This window comes from Fopius arisanus, unplaced genomic scaffold (assembly GCF_000806365.1).
Source record: "Fopius arisanus strain USDA-PBARC FA_bdor unplaced genomic scaffold, ASM80636v1 scaffold00018, whole genome shotgun sequence".
Lineage (NCBI taxonomy): Eukaryota > Metazoa > Arthropoda > Insecta > Hymenoptera > Braconidae > Fopius > Fopius arisanus.
Genome location: NW_011887757.1, coordinates 231,105 through 250,996, shown reverse-complemented (window position 1 = coordinate 250,996; position 19,892 = coordinate 231,105). Strand labels below are relative to the sequence as shown.

The window sequence follows — 19,892 nt, the reverse complement described above, 5'->3', positions numbered from 1 at the left end:
AGGACTAAAATCATTTCGCATATTTTTAGTAAGAAAATATAATAATAAATATAATGAACAACTTCTCTCTCATCAATTAAATCCATTCATTAATTATAAATTGTTATAAAATAAACATTTAAATAATTTCTGAAACCCTAATAGTCCAAAAATGACAAATTGATTGACCTTTTCACCTGCTCTCGCGAGATTACCTGTCTCGAGTATTTAACTAATTGGTTAACCCGCTCATTAATATTTTCACCTACTCTTGTCACTCCCCACGCCCTCATTAATGAGTAAATTAATTAATCCGTTCACCTGTTCGCGGGAGAAATCACCCCCTATCTCGTTAATTAACTTTCACCCACTCCCGTCGACCCCTCGGCACCCTGCACCCTCATTAATGAACTAATTAATGAGTGAGTGCAATTGATATGATACACTTTACGTCTCGCTGTGCCTGCGGTTTCTCATCTCAACCTCTGCTTTAGAGGTCTTGATTCGCTTGCTCCTTTGGGCGCCTCCTAACTTCCTTCTCGACAAATAAAAGAAAAAAAAGATCAACCTGTGGAGATATTCCTCTGAGAAATATATCGTCAAACGTTATCACTCATCGATTTGTATCTAAATATTATCATCATCATTTTTAACTCATAAATATTCATTATTTTATATAATATATTTATTTGTATAAATATATACAAAAATGCATGAATAAACAAATATATCATATAATAATATATTATATAATACATGATGTATGGAGAAATTGTATGGTGCATCAGATGCCCCCTCCACTTTCATCTGAAAATTTTTTCAATCGGTGTCTTTGTTTAAAAATTATTTGGATTATTACAATTGCAAATGGGATCAACAATTTTTATGGCTCCACCATTTTTTTCTGTCTACTCATCATTTCATTATTTTTTTTATAACTATAATCAATGTCTGAATATTAAATCGAAACGATTTTATAGTCAAATATTTTTTTTTGTAATCGGTTGCCTCAGGAGAGTACGTACGTGAATTTTTCTGGCGTTAGAAATAAAATCCATCTAGACCGTAATCAAATTTATTAGATTCAGCAGTATGCATTGAATTGAGTAAAAAATGTTTTAAAAAACTGGTGGAATTGAAAGAGAAAGCACTAGCAGAAAGGGGATATGAGATCCTTGAAGAGATCTGATGCAACAGGTGCTCGTCCACTGGAGAACGATCTGTTATAGGAAAAAAATCAATCGGAAATGATTCCACGATCGAAAGATTTTTCCCGAAGATTCCGACGAGAAGTACCCGTTGAGTAAAAAAAAATAGGGAAAAACCCGAAGCTTTTTCAATTGTGGAAAGGATTCGATGATAGATTAATCGAAAAATAATTCACGGAAATTCAAGAATTTTCAAAATTTCTTTAATGAATGACTCCAAAATATAAAATTCTTAATTAATGCATTTAGCAACCGTCGAGCATTATCAAGTTCATTTGAATTTCATTTCAGTTCTTTTATTATTATTTTTTTTATAATTATTGGAATGATTTCCGCAAATCTTGTATTTCGAAATTGAGAAAACGTTCCGTCAGAATCCGAAATTCAAATCGATTCATGTCGTGCGGCAGTTAATACATACCGTCTGTAATGATAAATCAAAGAGAATAAATGAATTGACAAAAAGTGATCGATGATTTATGGAATTCTCTAACTAGAATACAACCGTCATATTTCATATTCTGGACTTGTTTTGTGTCTGCACGAATCGATTCCTTCTCAATTCATTCAGAATACTAATTAAAGAGAAGTGACAGTGCGATAAATAGTCGAATAATGATTAAGTGGAAGTGCCTCGTTGTATTCCAATCAATATTCAGCCGATCACCGAAAATTGATTGAGTTATTTCGACGTTAATAGAGTCGCTTCCACGGCAGTGCCGACAGAATCAAATGAGAAGTCAACAAAAATTTAATGGGCTATAAACTATTGTCCTAACAATTCAGATCATTTTAGAAGCTGAAGGATCTGCTGTATCCTCATTTCTCAATGCGTTCCTCTCCGGTGATCCTTCAGGATAATTCCACTTTTGGATTTTCGCCGAGCCAAACAAAACGAAGACGACGAAAGCCATGAGCTGGCAGATGACACTCAGCCAGAAGACGTACCTCCAATTTTCAAAAGTGTGCTGTCAAAATGAACATACATCAACTCATTTGTTCAATTAACAATCTGAACAGTAGTACTTACACCACTTTTATTCAGTTCACCAACAAGTGCAGGAAGAATGAACGCCGATATTGTTCCTGGTGTATTGGTCATTCCCATGAGAATACCAGCGTAATTCGGTGCTAAGTCATTCTGATTGATTAAGTGACCAACAAAGATTGCACCACAAATTACGATGCTGATTACGAGCATCACTGTAGCCCCAACTCTTTCACAGCCGGAGTAGGCAATAGCGAGCATCAGAATACTTGGAGGAATGCAGCCTTGAGACAAACGAATAGATCAGATTCATTGATCTGTTCTTCGATGTTGTGTTTGATGTTTTGATACTCACTGACACCAACAGCAATTTTTCTGGCATTCGTCTGAGTCCAGAAACCTTTCTGCCTTCCCCAATCCAATAGTTTACCCAACAGTGGATTCGTGATGGCATTTATCAGATATGGTGAGCAACTAATGACAGCATTCTAGAAGGAAAGGTAGTATTAAGGATTAAGGAAGTAACCAAATTTTTATGGAATACTCACACTTTTGATATCGAATCTCAGCATCTTGTTCATATAGAGTGGCAATTGCGTGAGCATGAAGTACCAGCAGAAATTGCCAAGGGTATTGGTAGCGACGAGTGCCCAAAAAGGTTTCGACGTGAAGATATCCTTCCAAGGTACTTGACTCTTTCCGGACTGGGGTTTGCGATGGCCATAAGAATTCACAATGAGTTCTCTCTCAGGTTCGCTGATGTACTTCTGTGTCTCTGGATTATCAGCGAAGAATATGAAGAATACAGCGCACCAAATGAGAGGAAGGCATCCGTGAATGTAGAAAACAGCTTGCCAGCTGATGTCCTTCATGATGTATCCTGAGGTGAAGATGGAGATGACGGTGCCAATGGATGTTCCAGCGTTGATGATGGCGACCCAGGTGCTCTTCTCCTCGTAGACTACCCATTTGCCAACGAGTACGTTTACCACTGGTAGATTAGCTGCACTCACTAATCCAGTCATGAATCTCAAAAATAGAAGAACTCCGATGGATTCCGCTACCACTGGCACCAGCAGCGTAAACAGTGAGTTCAGAAGAACAGATGTCAGTAGGACGTATTTCGTGTTGAACCTGAGGGCAAACGCCAATACTTTGATCCCACCAGTCATTGATCAATGGTTTTATGTGCTGCTGGCCTATTTTGATCATCACAAGGGAATGCAAATGTCTATTTTAGCTGCCTCAAATCGAATTTAATTCCAACCATCGAATAAAGTGCGTCAACCGTTCAGACATGTCCTAGTGATTGCACTTGGGGATTAGTGATAAATGATCACAACAGCGAATAGACCTGTCAGCTGAGATTGTGACGCGAAATGATTAACTGAGGCTTTGTGAAATCTATGAATATCTTGGCAATGGGGTTCTCGCTATTTTTTCAAGCAGATTCTTGATCAGAAATTGAAAGTAACGGAGACATACAATGAAAAACAAATTAATTTCCAAAATTAATTCCCAGGCGATTATGATTCCGTTCTGATCATAATCATCATGATGATGATTATGATCACTTAGAGGTTGTTAATGTGGGACATATCTTTCAATAAACTCCACTGATTATTATTAATTTTCATTGAATGATTGTTAGTCATGATCACCTAGAGTTGACTCGAACAATTTATTCTCCCAGTGCACTACCTAATGAAATTCTTATCACTGGATTATACTTCACTCTCTGATTGACGTCGAAGGTAACACGGAATTGATGGACTGACTACAAACCTATCAGCAAAATATCCCGCGGGGAACATGCCAAGCATGTAACCAGCAAAGTACAAGCTAACGACCAATCCTTGTTGAAATGGCGACCAGTCGTAAGGGCCGTCAAAATCTGGTCCATCACTACCACTCATTCCATCCGTAATCTCAAACTGGGGACAAGGATGTGCTGCATTATTTCCATCGACTACCTTTCTCGCTTTCACCATTCCTATTATCGTCGTTGATATATTGACTTTTAAACCGTAGATTATCATATTTGCGATGCACAGCATTATCGCAAATGCAAATCTCACGTATCCCGCTGTAATAAATTTAATAAAGCAACATTTGTTTATTTATTAATCACTGTTATATCCCTGGATAAATGGGTGTGAATTCAGCCCACGTGGTGGAGAAAAGAAATAGACAGGAAGGCCTTCAAAAATTCAGTATCTAATAGCTAGGAAAACCTTTCATTTCTTCAACTGATAACTGGATAATGTACTGCATTACTTTTGCATAATGACACGGTACAGAAAACAAATAGGATATAAATATCTGCACCGCAGATTAAATAGTGATTAATTAATTATTAAATGAGTCAGTCAGAACTACTCATTCCTCAAATGACAAGTCTTTGTGTTTATCTAATTAAAAATGATAATTCATTTGAACGGATGATTTGTTATCCGGAAAATCTGAAATATAATGGAATATTTTTCAATACGAAAGCAAAAAGTGATTCTTGATTTTGACGAGACGTGTCTAGCTGCAGTAAAAAAAAAACACTTTTGTGTCAACATTTAACATTTTTATCACGCTCCACGTACACAAAATTCCTCTCACATACGTTAGAATATTTTTTTTATGTCCTCACCCATGTTTGGTCCGTGATTTTATCCAATAGTCGAGCTCTTGTCGCAGCTGAGTGTGACTATCAAGTAAAAGTCTTCTTCAATTCCGTTAGGATTAATTTACAATAGACATCTACATATATAAAAAAAAATATATAATAAAAAAAGTCATTACTCATAATCATTTGCTTATCAATCCTTTCGTAATGTGTCATTAATTTCATGGTATCACTTATAATTACCGGCATTATTTCGCTGATAATCACAGATGTTAAACAACTTCCTCTCTCTAGAGAAAAATATTTGAATGATAACAGTAAATCAGTCTGATCAGTCTCAATCTCTCAATCCGATTGTCCGATGTTTCATTTTCAATCTCCAATCAATTTTTAGGGTGAACGTCACTCGTGCTGTGTCACATAAACAAATAATTACAATAAAATGAGTAATTATACAATCTCTTTATCCGTCATACCGCGGGGAATTCACGTCACTGAATGCAATGAATGTCGTTGGCATCACGAATCGTCTGACACGTTATCTCATATCGAGTTTGCCCCCAAGTTGACTGACGCTTTTTTGATATCTTCTCTAGTGGGCGGAGGAGAAAAGAAAGAGGGAAAACGATGAAAAATATATGTGAAGGAGTGAGTAAATATATACGCATCACAGGAATGCGAACGCTGCGATTGTGTTGTGGAATACAGAGAGGGAAAAAATAAGATAATCAGCATATTGATACGCCAAACTGGTTATTTTGGCTAGTGAGTTGATGCGACTGGAGGCTCGTCTCCATTGTCCTTGACGATGTGAAGCGTTTCGGAATGTGTGAATTACTCTGGGAAAAAATTATTTTCGTCAAGGACTCATTTGTCGAGATCATCAAACGTTTTCATACATTTTCAAAATTTTATTCTCCAGGAAAGACAGCCCCAGAACTCCACTCGGTCATCTATATTCTAAATCCTCTAGAAAAAGGTTATGGTTATGACCTTGAATAACCTCGATCGATAATCATCAATATTGAAGGATTCTGTCAATTGCAAAGATAATTCAGTGTTTCAAGGAAATTAATATTATTCAGTGGAATTTTACCGAGGACGTACCCCATGTTATCATCCTTTGAAGACATATGATGATTATTATCGGAACCTAATCGTAATCGGCTGGAAATTACTCAATTGAAATAACCTCTTGAAAAACACATACTTCTCTCAAGTAAATTGATATTTGGTAAGAATCGAGAGATCTGATTTCTTCAGGGTAATCAGCTCTAGGAGATCTCGACTAAAATGATAACAATTAATATTGAATCTAATAAAAATGATAATAATAATTAAATTGCTCTAAAGAATGATTGTCTTCATTAACCGAATTAATCAACCCGATAATTATCAATATTAAGGAATTCCAGCAATTTCTCATAATAAAATTCGGTATTTCTGAATGGAGTAGATAATAATGAGTGCAATTTATTCAAGGACGTATTCAGTATTATTATTCTTTGAAGTGATATGATGATTATTGTTGGAACCTAATCGTAATCGCTTGGGAAGGACTCGATTGGAGAAATAATTGTTTCCGAAAATACATATATATCAAGTAAATGGATCCTCAGCAAAAATAAGTTCCTCACTCAATGTACTTTCCACGCATAATGTTCATGCATAATACATACAATTTTTTCACTGCTATTATTAGTTTTCTTTTTCCTCTCAACTCTGACTCGTTTGCATCGCACCATCAAGTGACTCGCAGATTTTCGACTCTACTACCCACTCTAATGGATCAATTCGTTTTTAAAATCGCCAGAGTTTAACCGACAGTCAACGTCATTGCAGACTATTAATATTGATATTCTGACCAAGTGGAATCTGCGATACGTACGTATGTTGACCGCATTCAACTTTTTTTCCTCAGTTTTTTATTTATTTATTTTTTTTTGATACGTCGATGCCAACGAGCGAAGAGGAAAAATACGGTGGTAAGAAATTCTGTGGGGATTCAATTCATCATCCACTGCATTTATCGGTATTGTGTTCTGATCGTTTTCTATCTCGAGTTCACTCACTCGCGATTGTAAAAAAAATGAGAGCAAATTCAACGATATTCTCATTGCGCCATTTGAAATAATTACTAAATTACGATGGACTGAAAATAACTGATAAACCGAGGCAGAACCGATTTACTGAGTTTTCACTGTGCGTTCTGTGTTTTTTTTTTCTTGGAGTAGGAGGGGAAATCGGATGGGAAAGTGGTGGAGACAACGAGGAAATGGAAAGGTCAATGGATCTCACCTATTGCACAATATGACAATTTAAAACCTTTTTGGGAAAAAAAAAGTAACGAGAAATGGGAATGGGATTGGAGTCATGAGAGGCCATTTCAATTTGTATTGCACATTACGACGCGAGAATAACAAATTGACATTTTTTTTAATTCCGATTTTTTTATGACTCTTTTTATTATTTGTTATATTTACCGCAATTAATCTTCAATTAACATTTCAATCGTTAATTCGTTGAAGTAATAGCGATAGGAAATTAGTATATTGTATTTGATTTTATAAATAAATATTATATTGTTTAAACAAATTAATGAAAAATAATTTAGTCAGTCGTCATGAAATTTTTACCATCGGTTTATATCTGCAACCGTGAATTTTCAAAATTTCAACAAAATTTTTTATTTTTAACTATTTTTAATGGAATTTTTATTTTTTTTGTCAGCGGTCGTGTTAATTGATAACTTTAATAATTGATAACAACAAAACGGTGAGGTGGATCAATCTCAAATTTTATAGAGACATCCGTTATCACTTCGAAAATATTATGTCAAAATTTCAATTCTTATGTCTTCGCCAATACATGGAAAACAATTTTAATCCCAAACAATTTTTTAGACCATCCGGTGATTTCAAACTTTTAGGAAGAATGTTGAATTATTAATGACTGATTGCATCTGTGGAAACAAGTTTGTGGGCTTATCAGGTGTTTGTGATAAGATTATTCTGGTAATTACGTTTTCTGAGACCTTGCAATTGTTCAGAGGATTATTTAACTTGATAAATATTATCTATTGAGTAATAGGAAGAAATGCCTGCATCTGAAAGTCGTTTAAAAATAATTATTGTTATAAGATTACGAGTTAATGAGAGACCCAATAACAATGGAATGTGATTTAATTATTATTCAGAATTTATTGGAGAGAAAAATTGAATGTAATCTTGAATTGGATAGGGTAGACTCAATGAAATCAAAAATTGGAATGATAAGATATTCCAATTTTAGACCCCATCAATAAAATTCAAAACTTTGATAATTCTATTTAAAAGTTCTCTTCTCTATTCCAATTCTACGGGCGAAATTGAAACAGCGGAATTTTACACTCATTCCTTAACTTCTAAACTTTAAAGAAGTTTGTTTTAGTTTTCAATAAACAAAATATATTCAAGGAAAAGTTGCACGAGTTGATTTATCACCGTCGATATGCGCGAACGAGTGAGAAACAATTGAAAAAAATCGAAACAAAAAAATTCAATTCCACAATTTAATGATTTTTGATTCATAACAAAATTTACAATAAAAAAATAGATAAATACATGAATTAATAAATGATAAATGGAATGAATGAACGAGTTGACCTGCACAATAAAAATTTCACAACTACTAGTTCCGAAACAATAAAACCCGCTAGGCGTAGAAATTCCTGGAATTATCAGACGGAAAGAACGAACCAATCGGTAAAACAACCGACAAAATTGCCCGAGAGAAAGAATCGTCAAGTGGAAGTCAACAATTACCACGAGAATAAACGTAAACGAAGCGGTCGATAAGATAAAAACTCAATCGTCGGCAAATGACACTATAATCTCTCGAAAAGCCGTAAAAATTCCGAATACCAAAGCTGTTATTTATCCTGAAGGCCTCAGCATGGAAACCACATTGACACCTAGAACAAAAATATTGTTGACCTTGAGACTGCTCAGTTGTCTCCGATTTCTCGGTAGAATTCCAGGAAAAATTATGTGAGACGACTCCGTACAAATTCTACGAAAAATCCGGCGAGCGGTGATCAATAGTCTAATCCGAAGTCAAGGACAAATAAGAATTGCTCATAATTTCGAATAAAATGACTCTCGCTACGCCATTGGTTTGACTTCTCGTCGGGAAATCTGAGAAACCGCAGATCGGTTAAAAAAATACTGCGTGTTACGCTCAATTGAGATAATCCTTCTGTAGGCGGACTTTATTGTTCATTAAATATAAAATTTGAGCTCCAATGAATAAATAATATATATATATATAGAAATAATGGACCAATTGCAAAAAGTAAAAAATCAATGAAATAATAAATAAAACAATGACAATATTTTTATTTAGATCGAATTATTGGATAGAATCAGATTATTTCCCTCGTAATGCTCGTAAAAATCGTGTTCGATAGGATCGATTAGTATCGATACCACAATGAACTGCTAAAGATCGTTTGACACGTGTGAAATGGAATAATTACCATCTGTCCGCGAAGAAGAGACTTTATGCAATTGAAGGATAATGTACTAAACCAGAACAATGTACTTGCACTAATCAGACAGTTAGTACCGGTTACAGAAGACAAGTGTCCGATGGATACATGAACTGTCATGTTAGAAGCTGTTCGAAATAGTGAACCAAAATTTGTCCAGTAAAATAACTACATCGATTCGAGTTATTAATTCAATTGTTCGAAGAAATGAAGTTGTCGGGATAATTTGAAGCTCGTGACTGCTTACAAAAATTCATAAGATTCCTGTCACTTTGATCTCATCTGTCTGAAATTGCAAGACCTGATTTGATCCTCGATCAATAAATCCCGGACAGCATGATAATCAGTGAGGTGTCAAAATTTTGACATTTGCGGGATCTAGTTGAGTGAAATGTGAAGTAATCAAGATCCCAGTGGCATTCCAAAGTGGTAAGTTCGTTGTCTCACATGCGACAGGTTTCGATTTCAAATCCCATCCGGATAAATAGACCCAAGATAATCGCTTTATTGCAGCTATCCAATGAACATTTATACCAATATAAAAAAAATTGAAACAAAAATACGGATTGTTCTCTAAAATAAATGACTCCTTGACGATAAAACCCGTCTTAGGACACATGCATCCACGAACGGGCCGAGCTCGACCCAACATTGGCAGTCTTGGTCCAACGCTGGGTCAGCGCCGGCTCGTCATGGCAAATGCGAGGGCGAGCTGATCTAGGTAGCAGCCCTAAAAAAAAATGAGCACTCAAGATTAATGAAAATGCAAAAGTGACCTATTAGGATTGGTATTAGGAAGACGGTGGAGGAAGACGGAACGGCTTGGACGATCGATGATGGTACGCGCGAATGATCGTTATTAACGCTATTATTAAACGCTCGAAGCGTGCCTGAGGCCATTAGCGGTGAGCTGCAGTCGCAAAGGATGCGCCCACGAAGCGCATAATTTCAGTGAGGAAGCGAGTGAACACCCCTTAACTCTTGTAATAATGGTAGTTTGTGGTGGCCGGCGGTGGCTCCCATGGTGTTCTCTCTTGCTTGTAGTTCTGAAATAGGGATGAGTGCTGGAGATTAGAGAGGGAAAGGGTTAAACACTGTTATATATTAGAATAGGCTTATGTAAGGTAACCGTACAACACTGTTTTGACGAGCAATGAGTCTGTACTCTCTGTGGTGATGGGCCCTTTGACAATGTGTATGATGCTACCACATGACTAATGTGATGTAAATACGAATACGAGGTAACAGCGAGTGTAACTCGCTCTCTTTTTGGGAAAACATTTCGACAGCCTGGTGTAATTGTCGTGTAATTGTTCTGGGTGGTTGCTGTCGTGGAAAACACTGATTTTTTTAGTAATCATGGGTCAGGTGGTTCAATGATTGAGGTACAACACGAATTTTTAGAATGCGCTTGTATAAAAAATATTGTGATTAGTCTTATTGTAGCAATATTTTTGTGATGACGAATTAAAGATGATGTAATGAGTTTAAGAATCTTGTGACTTCACTGATTATTCCCATCCGTTTGATAATTTTATTCATGTTTGTTTATGAAATACTGTTCTCTTTTGTCTTCAATCCGATTTTTGGGTGATCAGATGATCTGTAGATGGTGCTAAACCTTTTGGGAAAAGTTTCAGTGGTACACCTCGGATGCTGTTGAAATTTTGATGGGATCTTGTTCTAGTCTGTGGAAATTGAATGTAGACAGAGATAAATGGTGCCAAACGTCGTGCTGTGATAATTGTACAGACTGAATTTGGAAGTGTCCAGGGATTAAATAGTAACGAACAATTACGACAGGCAATTGGGCTTGTTGAGGAGGGCGAGAGGTCCTTATTCTACCCAGTAAGTCGCCCTCTGTCCCTGGAGTGACATGGCATGCTGCACCTGACAAGAATGGAACAAAAGGGGATGTCACCGGGTTTGAGGGGGACGGATGACTGATCCGTTAGGTCTTCAGGAAGGAAGGTAATGAGCACAAGGGTTAATCATCCTAAAAACGGCACAAAGTCGAGTGTTAGATGAAGTTAGTATTTCGCTTAATAGCCAATTTCCTGAACCCACACTGAAAGGAAAAATCATTTTTCGTAACAATTCATTTAGTTGACAGATGTCATCATGTCATGTGGAAATTATGAGCTACATATACTCCTATATTTAATTATGATTAATTAGGATTACGCTAGGTGTGATTTTTCGGTTTACCGAATTATTGGTGGATAATCATATTTTCTCTTAATTTTCATTTTCTCAATAATTGTCGATATTGAGGAACTCCGTCAATTTTTTATTTTTAGATGTCAATTTTTTATGACAATTGATTCTCGAATCGATCATGCGTTGACTGTATAAACTAGTTTCGCGTTTGAATTTACTGCGCAGCGTACGGATCGATAATTGCGACATACACAAGAAAGGGGCGGAGCAATTCTATCAGTTAACAGTAAGGAGTAATTGGCGATAGGAAAAACTTTGCCAATTATTTGCATAAAAATGTCGTACCCCAGAGCCCCCCGCATCACTCTAGACTAAAGTTTTCTCCACAAATCGGTATTGTTTTTTTTTTCTCGATTCGTTTATTAGATTCATTGAAAAGTGAAGTGAAGTTCAATTGTTTTTAATTACCGGAGCCTTCAAACCGGAGGATCAGGAATAAAGGGTGAAAACCCACGTGAATTACATCTTGTCTGGAACAGATGGCGCTGAATAGCAGAAAATTCACAAGTCATTGACCTGAGGACGAAAAATCGGCAGAATCGGTACCGAATTGAATTGATTCGATTGATCGATGATTATCGGTCCAGGGAAAACATAACCATAATTTTCAGGAGACTGTTTTCAATTCTATGTGTTAATATCCCGGACTATTGTTGTATTTTAATTAAGGGATTCCAAATGAGGGGCGATTGGAGCGAGAAATTGGTTTATCAAATATTAGGCTCGTTCGAGGGGAGGTTATGAACTGATTACATAGAGGGACTCCTCTAATGGCCGAACAAAATGGCAAAATGGCGGATTTCATAAAAATTAGGGACTGAAGATCCTCACAAGTGTTAAATATTGAGAGAGAGGTTAGGGTGCGTCTGGGATGTTCTGGGATTTTATCGTTTTATCACTTCCCAGGAAAATGCCGATTTGCTTGGTTAGGATTTCACCTGTAACGAGGACCTTGGAAAGCTCCAGGTTTTCCAGATAAATGTGTAGAATGTTTGGGAACAAATAATGTGGGCATGCAACACAGTGTATTCTGTTTGACAAAACAAATGCCGAGTGTGCAAAACAGATTGTGTCTCCAGTCAACTACACGAAAGTAAAATGTTAGATTTATTATGTTAAAAGACTTAAGCGATAGGAGCAAGTGTTTCTAACTGCCGAGTTGTTCTTTCCGCAAAATTTTCGAGTATCTCATTCTGAGTTTGTAGAGTGTGGGTATAAAGTGGGGGATTTTTGAAGCCTCTCGTAATTATTACTTGGTCTGGTACCCTTGCATTTCTGGATCCAAGAGGGTGTACACGAGTTTATGGGTGGAGATGTGGAAGAGGAAAGGTATATCAAGGTTTGTACAACCGTTCGGGCTCTGTCTAGTGCATTCGGAGGGACAACGTTATTTTATTTCTGTCTAATGAAAGCTGCAGAGTGAAACGGACTGTATGGGACGAGTGAGATGGGATGATGGTAGTGATGGTGAGAAGCGAAGAGGAGGGTAAGGGTAGAATGAGCGGAGCCTGCAATTTACGTTAATTAAAGGCAGCTTTGCCGAAGACCCTTCCGAGCGGCGTTTTAGAGGAGAAAACTGTGTGGTGCTACTGTGTACTGCGTCTAGTCTAAAAAGGGGCTTATCTCACCCAAGCAACGTCATTCCAGTGGACATAATTTCATTTTTCAACCAGCTTTATTGCTTCTTCCATTTTTTTTTTCTTGACATTCGCCGGTTTCGCGAGATTATTACCTTTAAGTTGGTTTTCTTTCCGAACGGAAACTTTGTAATCCGCGGATTTTTCGATCTTCTAATCTTGCGGGGAAATTATGTAGAATGGTCTGAAAATTAAAAATACAAAATTTCAGAAATATTTATTCATTAACTTGAAATTTCGAATAAAATTTCCTTTTGCTTTCAGCTCTCTTCCTGGTATCCAGGATTGACCGCGTCTCATAACCTCGATATTATCGCATCTGATACTAGGAATACATTCAGAAATTCCCCGGTGAATGTTTTAATCGCCGGAAGAAACGGGGAAATGAGGGCGGATAAAATTCCATTTACTGAGAGAAGTATGGATTTTTTCGTGATAATACATACGCCTCTCGAATAAATGTTAAAAGAAATTATGGAGTTCCCATTGTATTGGAACCATTTAATTATTTTCTTTCGGGGAATTCAGTGAAGGGTAAGAATGTTTAGAAAGACTCGAGGCTGACGTATGAATCGAGTAGAATTTATTATTTTTATAGAACCTAGGGAGCAGAACATTCCGAGATCCTCAAGTCGGTAGAGACGATCACTACATTAGCAACATCACACTGGCCCGACCCTGAGGTTGTAAAATTCGATTTCACTTGTGGCTGAACCCACAATCTCCTGGAAACTAGACTTGCATCTCGCTGACTCGGCCACCATCACCCGGGATAAAGTTTTTCAATTTTAAATCGCCGGGAAACAGTAACTATCAATTTCATTTTTATCGTTGAAAAAATCCGAAGTCTTCCAATCGAGACTCAAGCCCACAACTTCCAAATTCCGTACTTATCCTTTAAACCGATTAAATAACGAAGCGTCTTCTTCATTTCTGACGCATCTTTTATTCATTTAAACTCACTGCAAGTCACCCACCCCTTGGATAATGAAATAATAATTTGTCAGAGGAAGGGGAGGGGGTCATCCCTAATGCTCAGTGAATTTTCTTTACCCAATGAGGGAAAATGAAATTTTACTGGGAAAAATAGGTATCATTCGTTCCTACGTGAATATTATTTTCATAAATATGTGGGTATATACGTATATAGCAGTAAGACGGGCCTCAGAGATTAGTAGTGTGCCAGCACAACCACTGGCGAAAACATAAATTTCGAAGAGCGTGTTCACTTGGCGTTCCGCGCCGTCGGGCTAAACGCGCACATTCTTTTGCCTCTCATCACATTATGAAAGACCCTCCTCTCACCCTTTTTTTTACCTTCTCACTCCTCGCAACAGAAATGAAAAAGTAGAAGAGGAAGAACGAATATAAAACTTTACCTCTAGTACGGGTGCTTGTAAAGGCAAATGTGAATCGAAGAAGACGGTGCGCAGACTGACGAAACCTGCGAGCCGTATGCCTGATCCGTATTCGTCGTTTTCTCCTCCCCCGTCCTTCCATTTCCCATCCTTTCTCCCCCATCCGTCTCTTTTCGAACAATGTATTTGAATTCACCAGGTCTTCCATTTGATCACGGAAGATGATCAAAGTCACGTTGATCCGGCCGTATCAAATCGGTATCGATCTATCCGAGAAATGGAATTTCGAGAAATGTTGGATGGCTTGAAGAGGGAATTCAATGATCTGAAGAAGTGCTCTGAGGGGCCTGTAAATCTTGAAAGTTCTTCCAACCTGATGGAGTGTGCGGAAATCGCTGCGGAATTTGGTGTTCCGTGGTACATGGCGACGAGGGCGGAAAAATTGAGAGAAGCTGACGGATTATTTACTCCAGCATTCACTTCCAAGTCAAACGGTCGAGAAGATACACAATTTTGAGTTGGTGAAAGCTGGTGGTCGTGTCATGCCAGAGATGAAGAATAAAGTACCTGTCAGATCAATGAAGATTAGACTAGAAGGTGATACTGGATGATTTGAAAGACCTTCCGTGGATGGAGCAAAAATGAAAAGCTGGAGTCTGTGAGTGGTTTCGGTAAGTTTGCTCAACTGAGACCTGAATAATGTACTTCGGTGGGGTAAACGGCATGTGGTATGGGTTTCGCATCATCAGGAGTGCAAATTGATGCTAGAAGCCATTACCATTGCGATACTCTCTCAAGATTCTCCCTGCTTTCGCAAGGATTACAAAGATTGTCTAGCGCAACGGATGTGTACGAATCCAATCCCGGCCTGTCATCTCGATGAATGCCACGACTGAGACCGAGTCAAGTCCTTTTTACGGAAACTAAAAAACATCATTTCCGATTCGACTGTCGATACTCTTGAATTTCACGTGTGCATGGAGAAAAATTTGTCATTTCTTCATGTTTTTAATTTTTTTACATGCCATTATTATTATATCCATTATATCCACACGGAGAGAAATATTTAGTAAAAATTACGGAACTTTCAGTTCACTTACCGATTACGGAGTTGATTCGAAAAATTTAAGTGACGGTATCGTTATTTTTCAAAGATAATTCAGATAAAAATTACGGAACACCGCGAAAAAATTCCGTGACTTTAGATAAAAATTACGGGACAGTTCCGTAAAATTTCCGACAACCACATTTCGCTCCAGAATTACGAAAAATACACGTAATTTTTATTGAATATTTCTCTCAGTGCAGCGTTGAAGATTGTTATCGATTATCTTGAAAATTTATTGACAACCACCGTGTCACAGAACCGTGCTGATGTAGTTGAGAATTCAACAGTGAAATACGTGAGCAATCGAAGATTTATAGTTTCTCCATTTCCGCTATATTGAATTCATCTTTCCTCGAGTCTTGAGAGGCAGCACGTACATTATCAAGCTAACCTAACCCACTGTGCACCGAGGAATCATTTTAATTAATTAGTAAGAAGACTGATTACGGTACCCGCCTGCTGTTACTGTACTTCCATACTGCCTTCCATCGTCTCACACCGGCATTTTCGTAACGCTGAACCATGTGGCCTCATCTGGAAGTGAGTAGAAAAGGAAAACTGGGGTTCACAAAATCGTGGAAGCCGCACTCACCACCCCTTTCCACCGAATTGATTTTTCGACCGATTCCTAATCTGTTCGAAAAAATTTTAATTGAAAAATTCAAATGAAGACCACTTCCGGACAAATAGACCCTTGAAGAAGACGTGCATTATTTCTCTAGTAATTCAATCATTCAACTCCATCCCGCGAATCTTATCCAATTACTTAGGCCACTCTACAAATAACTTACTTACCTGTAATTAGTTCAAGCTGAAAGTTTGTAAACCATTGTAAACTCCGACTAAATAAATTGAGGTAATTGGTCGGAGTTGAGTCTAGGATTCCAGTTGGTTTTCACCCAACTGTCCAGCATAATGACGTAGCCATTTTGAATATCCAAGAGCAATATTTACGCTGTGAAAAACGACTGGTTTAACGCTCAGTAAACAAGTTATCATTGGACTGACGAGTGATTTGGCTCTCGAGGCCATATCTCTTCATCTCCTCTTTCTGTTTGCCCACGTGGCAACAAGAGAACTTGAAAAAAAAAAAAGAGAAATGAAATAAAAAATAAAAGTGAGGAGGCATCAGAGTGAAGTGGCAGTACGACCAGGGGTTGCTGGCATTTGAGGGAGCATAGGGAGATAGAGAGATAGAGAGAGAAATAGGGGAGGCCACGAAAACGGAGGAGACGGCAGTTCACTTAATATCATGATATTACCAGAGCAAATAAGAACCTAAGAAAAGCCAGGGCAAAGTTTCAACAGTGTGCATGCACATCGCTCCGACCGTATACCTTGTATACAGTTTATACTGTACACTATAACCAACAGGATGGGGTGGATTTTGCAGCGAGAGGGAGCACCAGCTGTTTAACTGCGGAAAACAGAGACACCTAGCTGAAAATAACACGAGAAACATCGTCTAGGAGGTAGGCCTTTTTTCAAGAACCTTTTCCAACCAAATCGGCTTTCAAGTGTCTTGTGTTATTGTTGGATGAAGCTGTGACATTTTGTTTCAATCTAATATGAATAGTGAAACATAACTTTTGGAGAAGATCCATTTACGGATTTTGATCTTTTGTTTTGTAAGATGTTCGTTAGTCAAATTTCACAGCCTCTCACTGTCCAAATTATTTGTCCTTTGGAATAATCGATGAGTGGGTTTAGAAAGTGGAATGAGAAGCGACTAGAAGGCAGTGAATAGAGAATCCAAGAGAACTTGGGAGCGATGGGAACAGCGATGCCATTAATTTTTCGGATTCCACCTGAAGAACCACCAAAATTCAACAGCTAAATCCACAGAGGAGGATTGAGGATATGAAGATGGAGGTAGATGACAATAAAGAGGATGCGTTAGTAAACAAGAAATTCAGTGAGATAGCGGAACGCCTTGGGTACACTCGCGACGATGAAGACGAGATGATTACAGCATCGTGAAAGCAGCAGGAATTCGCGAAGGATATCTTCGAAGCAATTCAGATCGAGTTACTCGGTACAGATCTTATCAGTTTTTACGTCGCCATTTCAAGTCAACGGTCCATCAAACAGCTCTCACCTGTAACGATGAGACGCAAGCGAAATTTCAATTCATGTGAGCAAAGGGATACAGTGAAAGGGAAGAAGATAGGATTGATGAAGAACGGAACTATTTGGTTATTCTCTTCATCTTCATGAAGTCTATTAGATGTCCATCCATCATTCATTTGGGATTAATTATTTGTTTCGATAGCTGGTTATAAATTCGATGAAAGCAGTTTTCATTCATGTTTTATCTGGGCGCCTGCGCCTGGTGATGATGACCTTAACTGCAGCTTTTCTCCCCATTTTCCTCTTACCAGAGTTTTACCTTTTGGTACGGAGCTGATAGAGGCTGCGAGCCAATTACAGGGGATGCCGTTACTCCAAACACTTACTGCAAAAAGTCCAAGAATTAAAGGCACTAAAATAAGTAAAAATCCGACCGCTGAGAGATTAACCCGCCCCCCACTTATCCAAAGGACCACACCATAAAGTTCAAGGTACAAAACCCCAGCTCTAAATCACCTCGACGAGACCAGCAGCCATCAGTAATCAACACCTAGCTGAGTAGCTCAAGATCTAAGCTGCAGCTAGGCAAGCTAATTGGTGTCACTGGTCAATGCTGGAAAAATTTACGACTCCGGATGGTTCAGTGACCTCAGATAAACTTCACAGGAAAAGATTATCTGATCAAGTTTATTTGGGACATGATTTATGATCAGCAAGAAAAGTTCACCGTCTCTGAGAACTTGACTATCTCCATGTCTCTGTGAAGAAGAAAGGAATCCGAAACTTCGCTATCTCCATCTACCACTCAAAAACCAGAGAAGAAATTGAGATTGCCACCTGTGAATTCGACAAATATCTCGGTACGATAAGTAACTGTCGCATTCTGTGAAACGTCGAAGACAACAAAACGAAAAACCAAGTGTCAATAAATTATGATTCCGGTAAAGATGCCGTCGAAATCTTGATGGTCTTCGAAGAAATTAAATTCCGAAATGTTGGAAGGAACGCTTAACTTCGCAGTCCAAGGAGGAAGAAGTGGGTGATTCGGGTGAATATCATTGCCGATACCAATCCTCAATTTTAAGAAGATACGGGTGATAGGAAAAGTATCGAGCCTTTCCCAGTCCGGCGAAATCAAATCGAATGAGTTTTCAGGTACTGATACGCCAGCTTCCTCCGAGTAATGGTACAAATGTCTCTCAAATGAGACTGATAACGCCGTAGAGCGATCCCCATGACGTCTACATGAGAAGTATCGTTAACTGTTGAATCCAACTCCGACCACAACGTTCCGAAACAATATGGCTTTATGGTTAGGCCACCATCTCAGCTGCAATTGGATCTTGACCTGGCTTCTCTGACTTCTCTGGCTTCTCGTCCTAGCGACGGTCCTCAGTCTTCCAGGTGAACTCAATCGTGGGCCACCACAAGCCGAACCTCAAAACTCAAATATTCAATTCTGAACGGCCTTTTTGGGAGATAGATTACCGAAGAATCCCGGAAAGGTCCAGACTCCGCCTCATGGAGAAAGATCTGGTTCGGACACACGCGCGTCCAGGGGTGTTTCAGTTCGTGTGATTGGTAGCCCTTAGCCTCACCCTGAGTGGCCAACTTCACACTCGTTCACACCCTGTGGCACTTGTATCGAAATATACTACTTTGCCAGAGCCAAAACCATTTGATTAATGGAAAATGTAAGACTTCTCCTAAGTCAGTACTTCATGTTGCTACAATTTACGTACGGTTTTCTTTTTGAATTGAATTTACTGGGGTCCAATTATCTCAAGTGTTTTTTTTTACTCCCCTTTTCTCCATTTTTTTCCACCATCTATTCCTGTCGTAACAAGTTTCTACGAATGTAACGAGCTCGGTTTCTTCGTCCGAGAATTGGCACGGGCATGGTTTAGCAGCGGACCGAATATAGTTATTCTGAGGCGACCCGCGTCTTTCCGGAAAGTAACGAAGAAGTCGAGTTGAAAAGTTCAATCTCTCTTACCCGCATACCCACGAATGGCAGTTCCCCTTTGCTGTACCCTCTTCTATCCGAGTTTTGGATCGATATGCGAAGCACGCCTTCTCACCCAGTACGTAGTATTCACGCTACGCACACATTTTCCGAGTTCAATTGGTAAGTCACTGTGCACCTCTTAGCCCATCATTTGTCTTAATCGCACAGATG

The 19,892-nt window shown here is 38.3% G+C and overlaps 1 protein-coding gene across 5 annotated transcripts in view; it reads right to left on the bottom strand.

The window, feature by feature from the left end:
- Positions 1-1,368: 1,368 nt before the first annotated feature.
- Positions 1,369-19,892, bottom strand: part of LOC105263953 (sialin) — a 72,314-nt gene continuing 53,790 nt past the window's right edge. The window contains exons 1-8 of one of the 5 annotated variants that reach the window (XM_011300487.1): positions 6,681-6,987; positions 5,036-5,203; positions 4,817-4,926; positions 3,961-4,261; positions 2,724-3,309; positions 2,531-2,663; positions 2,218-2,459; positions 1,369-2,155 (exon numbers count right to left, since the gene is read on the bottom strand). In XM_011300487.1, the coding sequence (XP_011298789.1) occupies positions 1,970-2,155; positions 2,218-2,459; positions 2,531-2,663; positions 2,724-3,309; positions 3,961-4,261; positions 4,817-4,820 (1,452 nt within the window). In that variant the 5' untranslated portion in view covers positions 4,821-4,926; positions 5,036-5,203; positions 6,681-6,987 and the 3' untranslated portion in view covers positions 1,369-1,969. Of the gene's footprint in view, positions 2,156-2,217; positions 2,460-2,530; positions 2,664-2,723; positions 3,310-3,960; positions 4,262-4,816; positions 4,927-5,035; positions 5,204-5,268; positions 5,385-6,471; positions 6,649-6,680; positions 6,988-19,892 lie in introns of those variants that run through there. The other 4 variants (XM_011300491.1, XM_011300488.1, XM_011300486.1 and 1 more) reach the window with 4 other exon arrangements.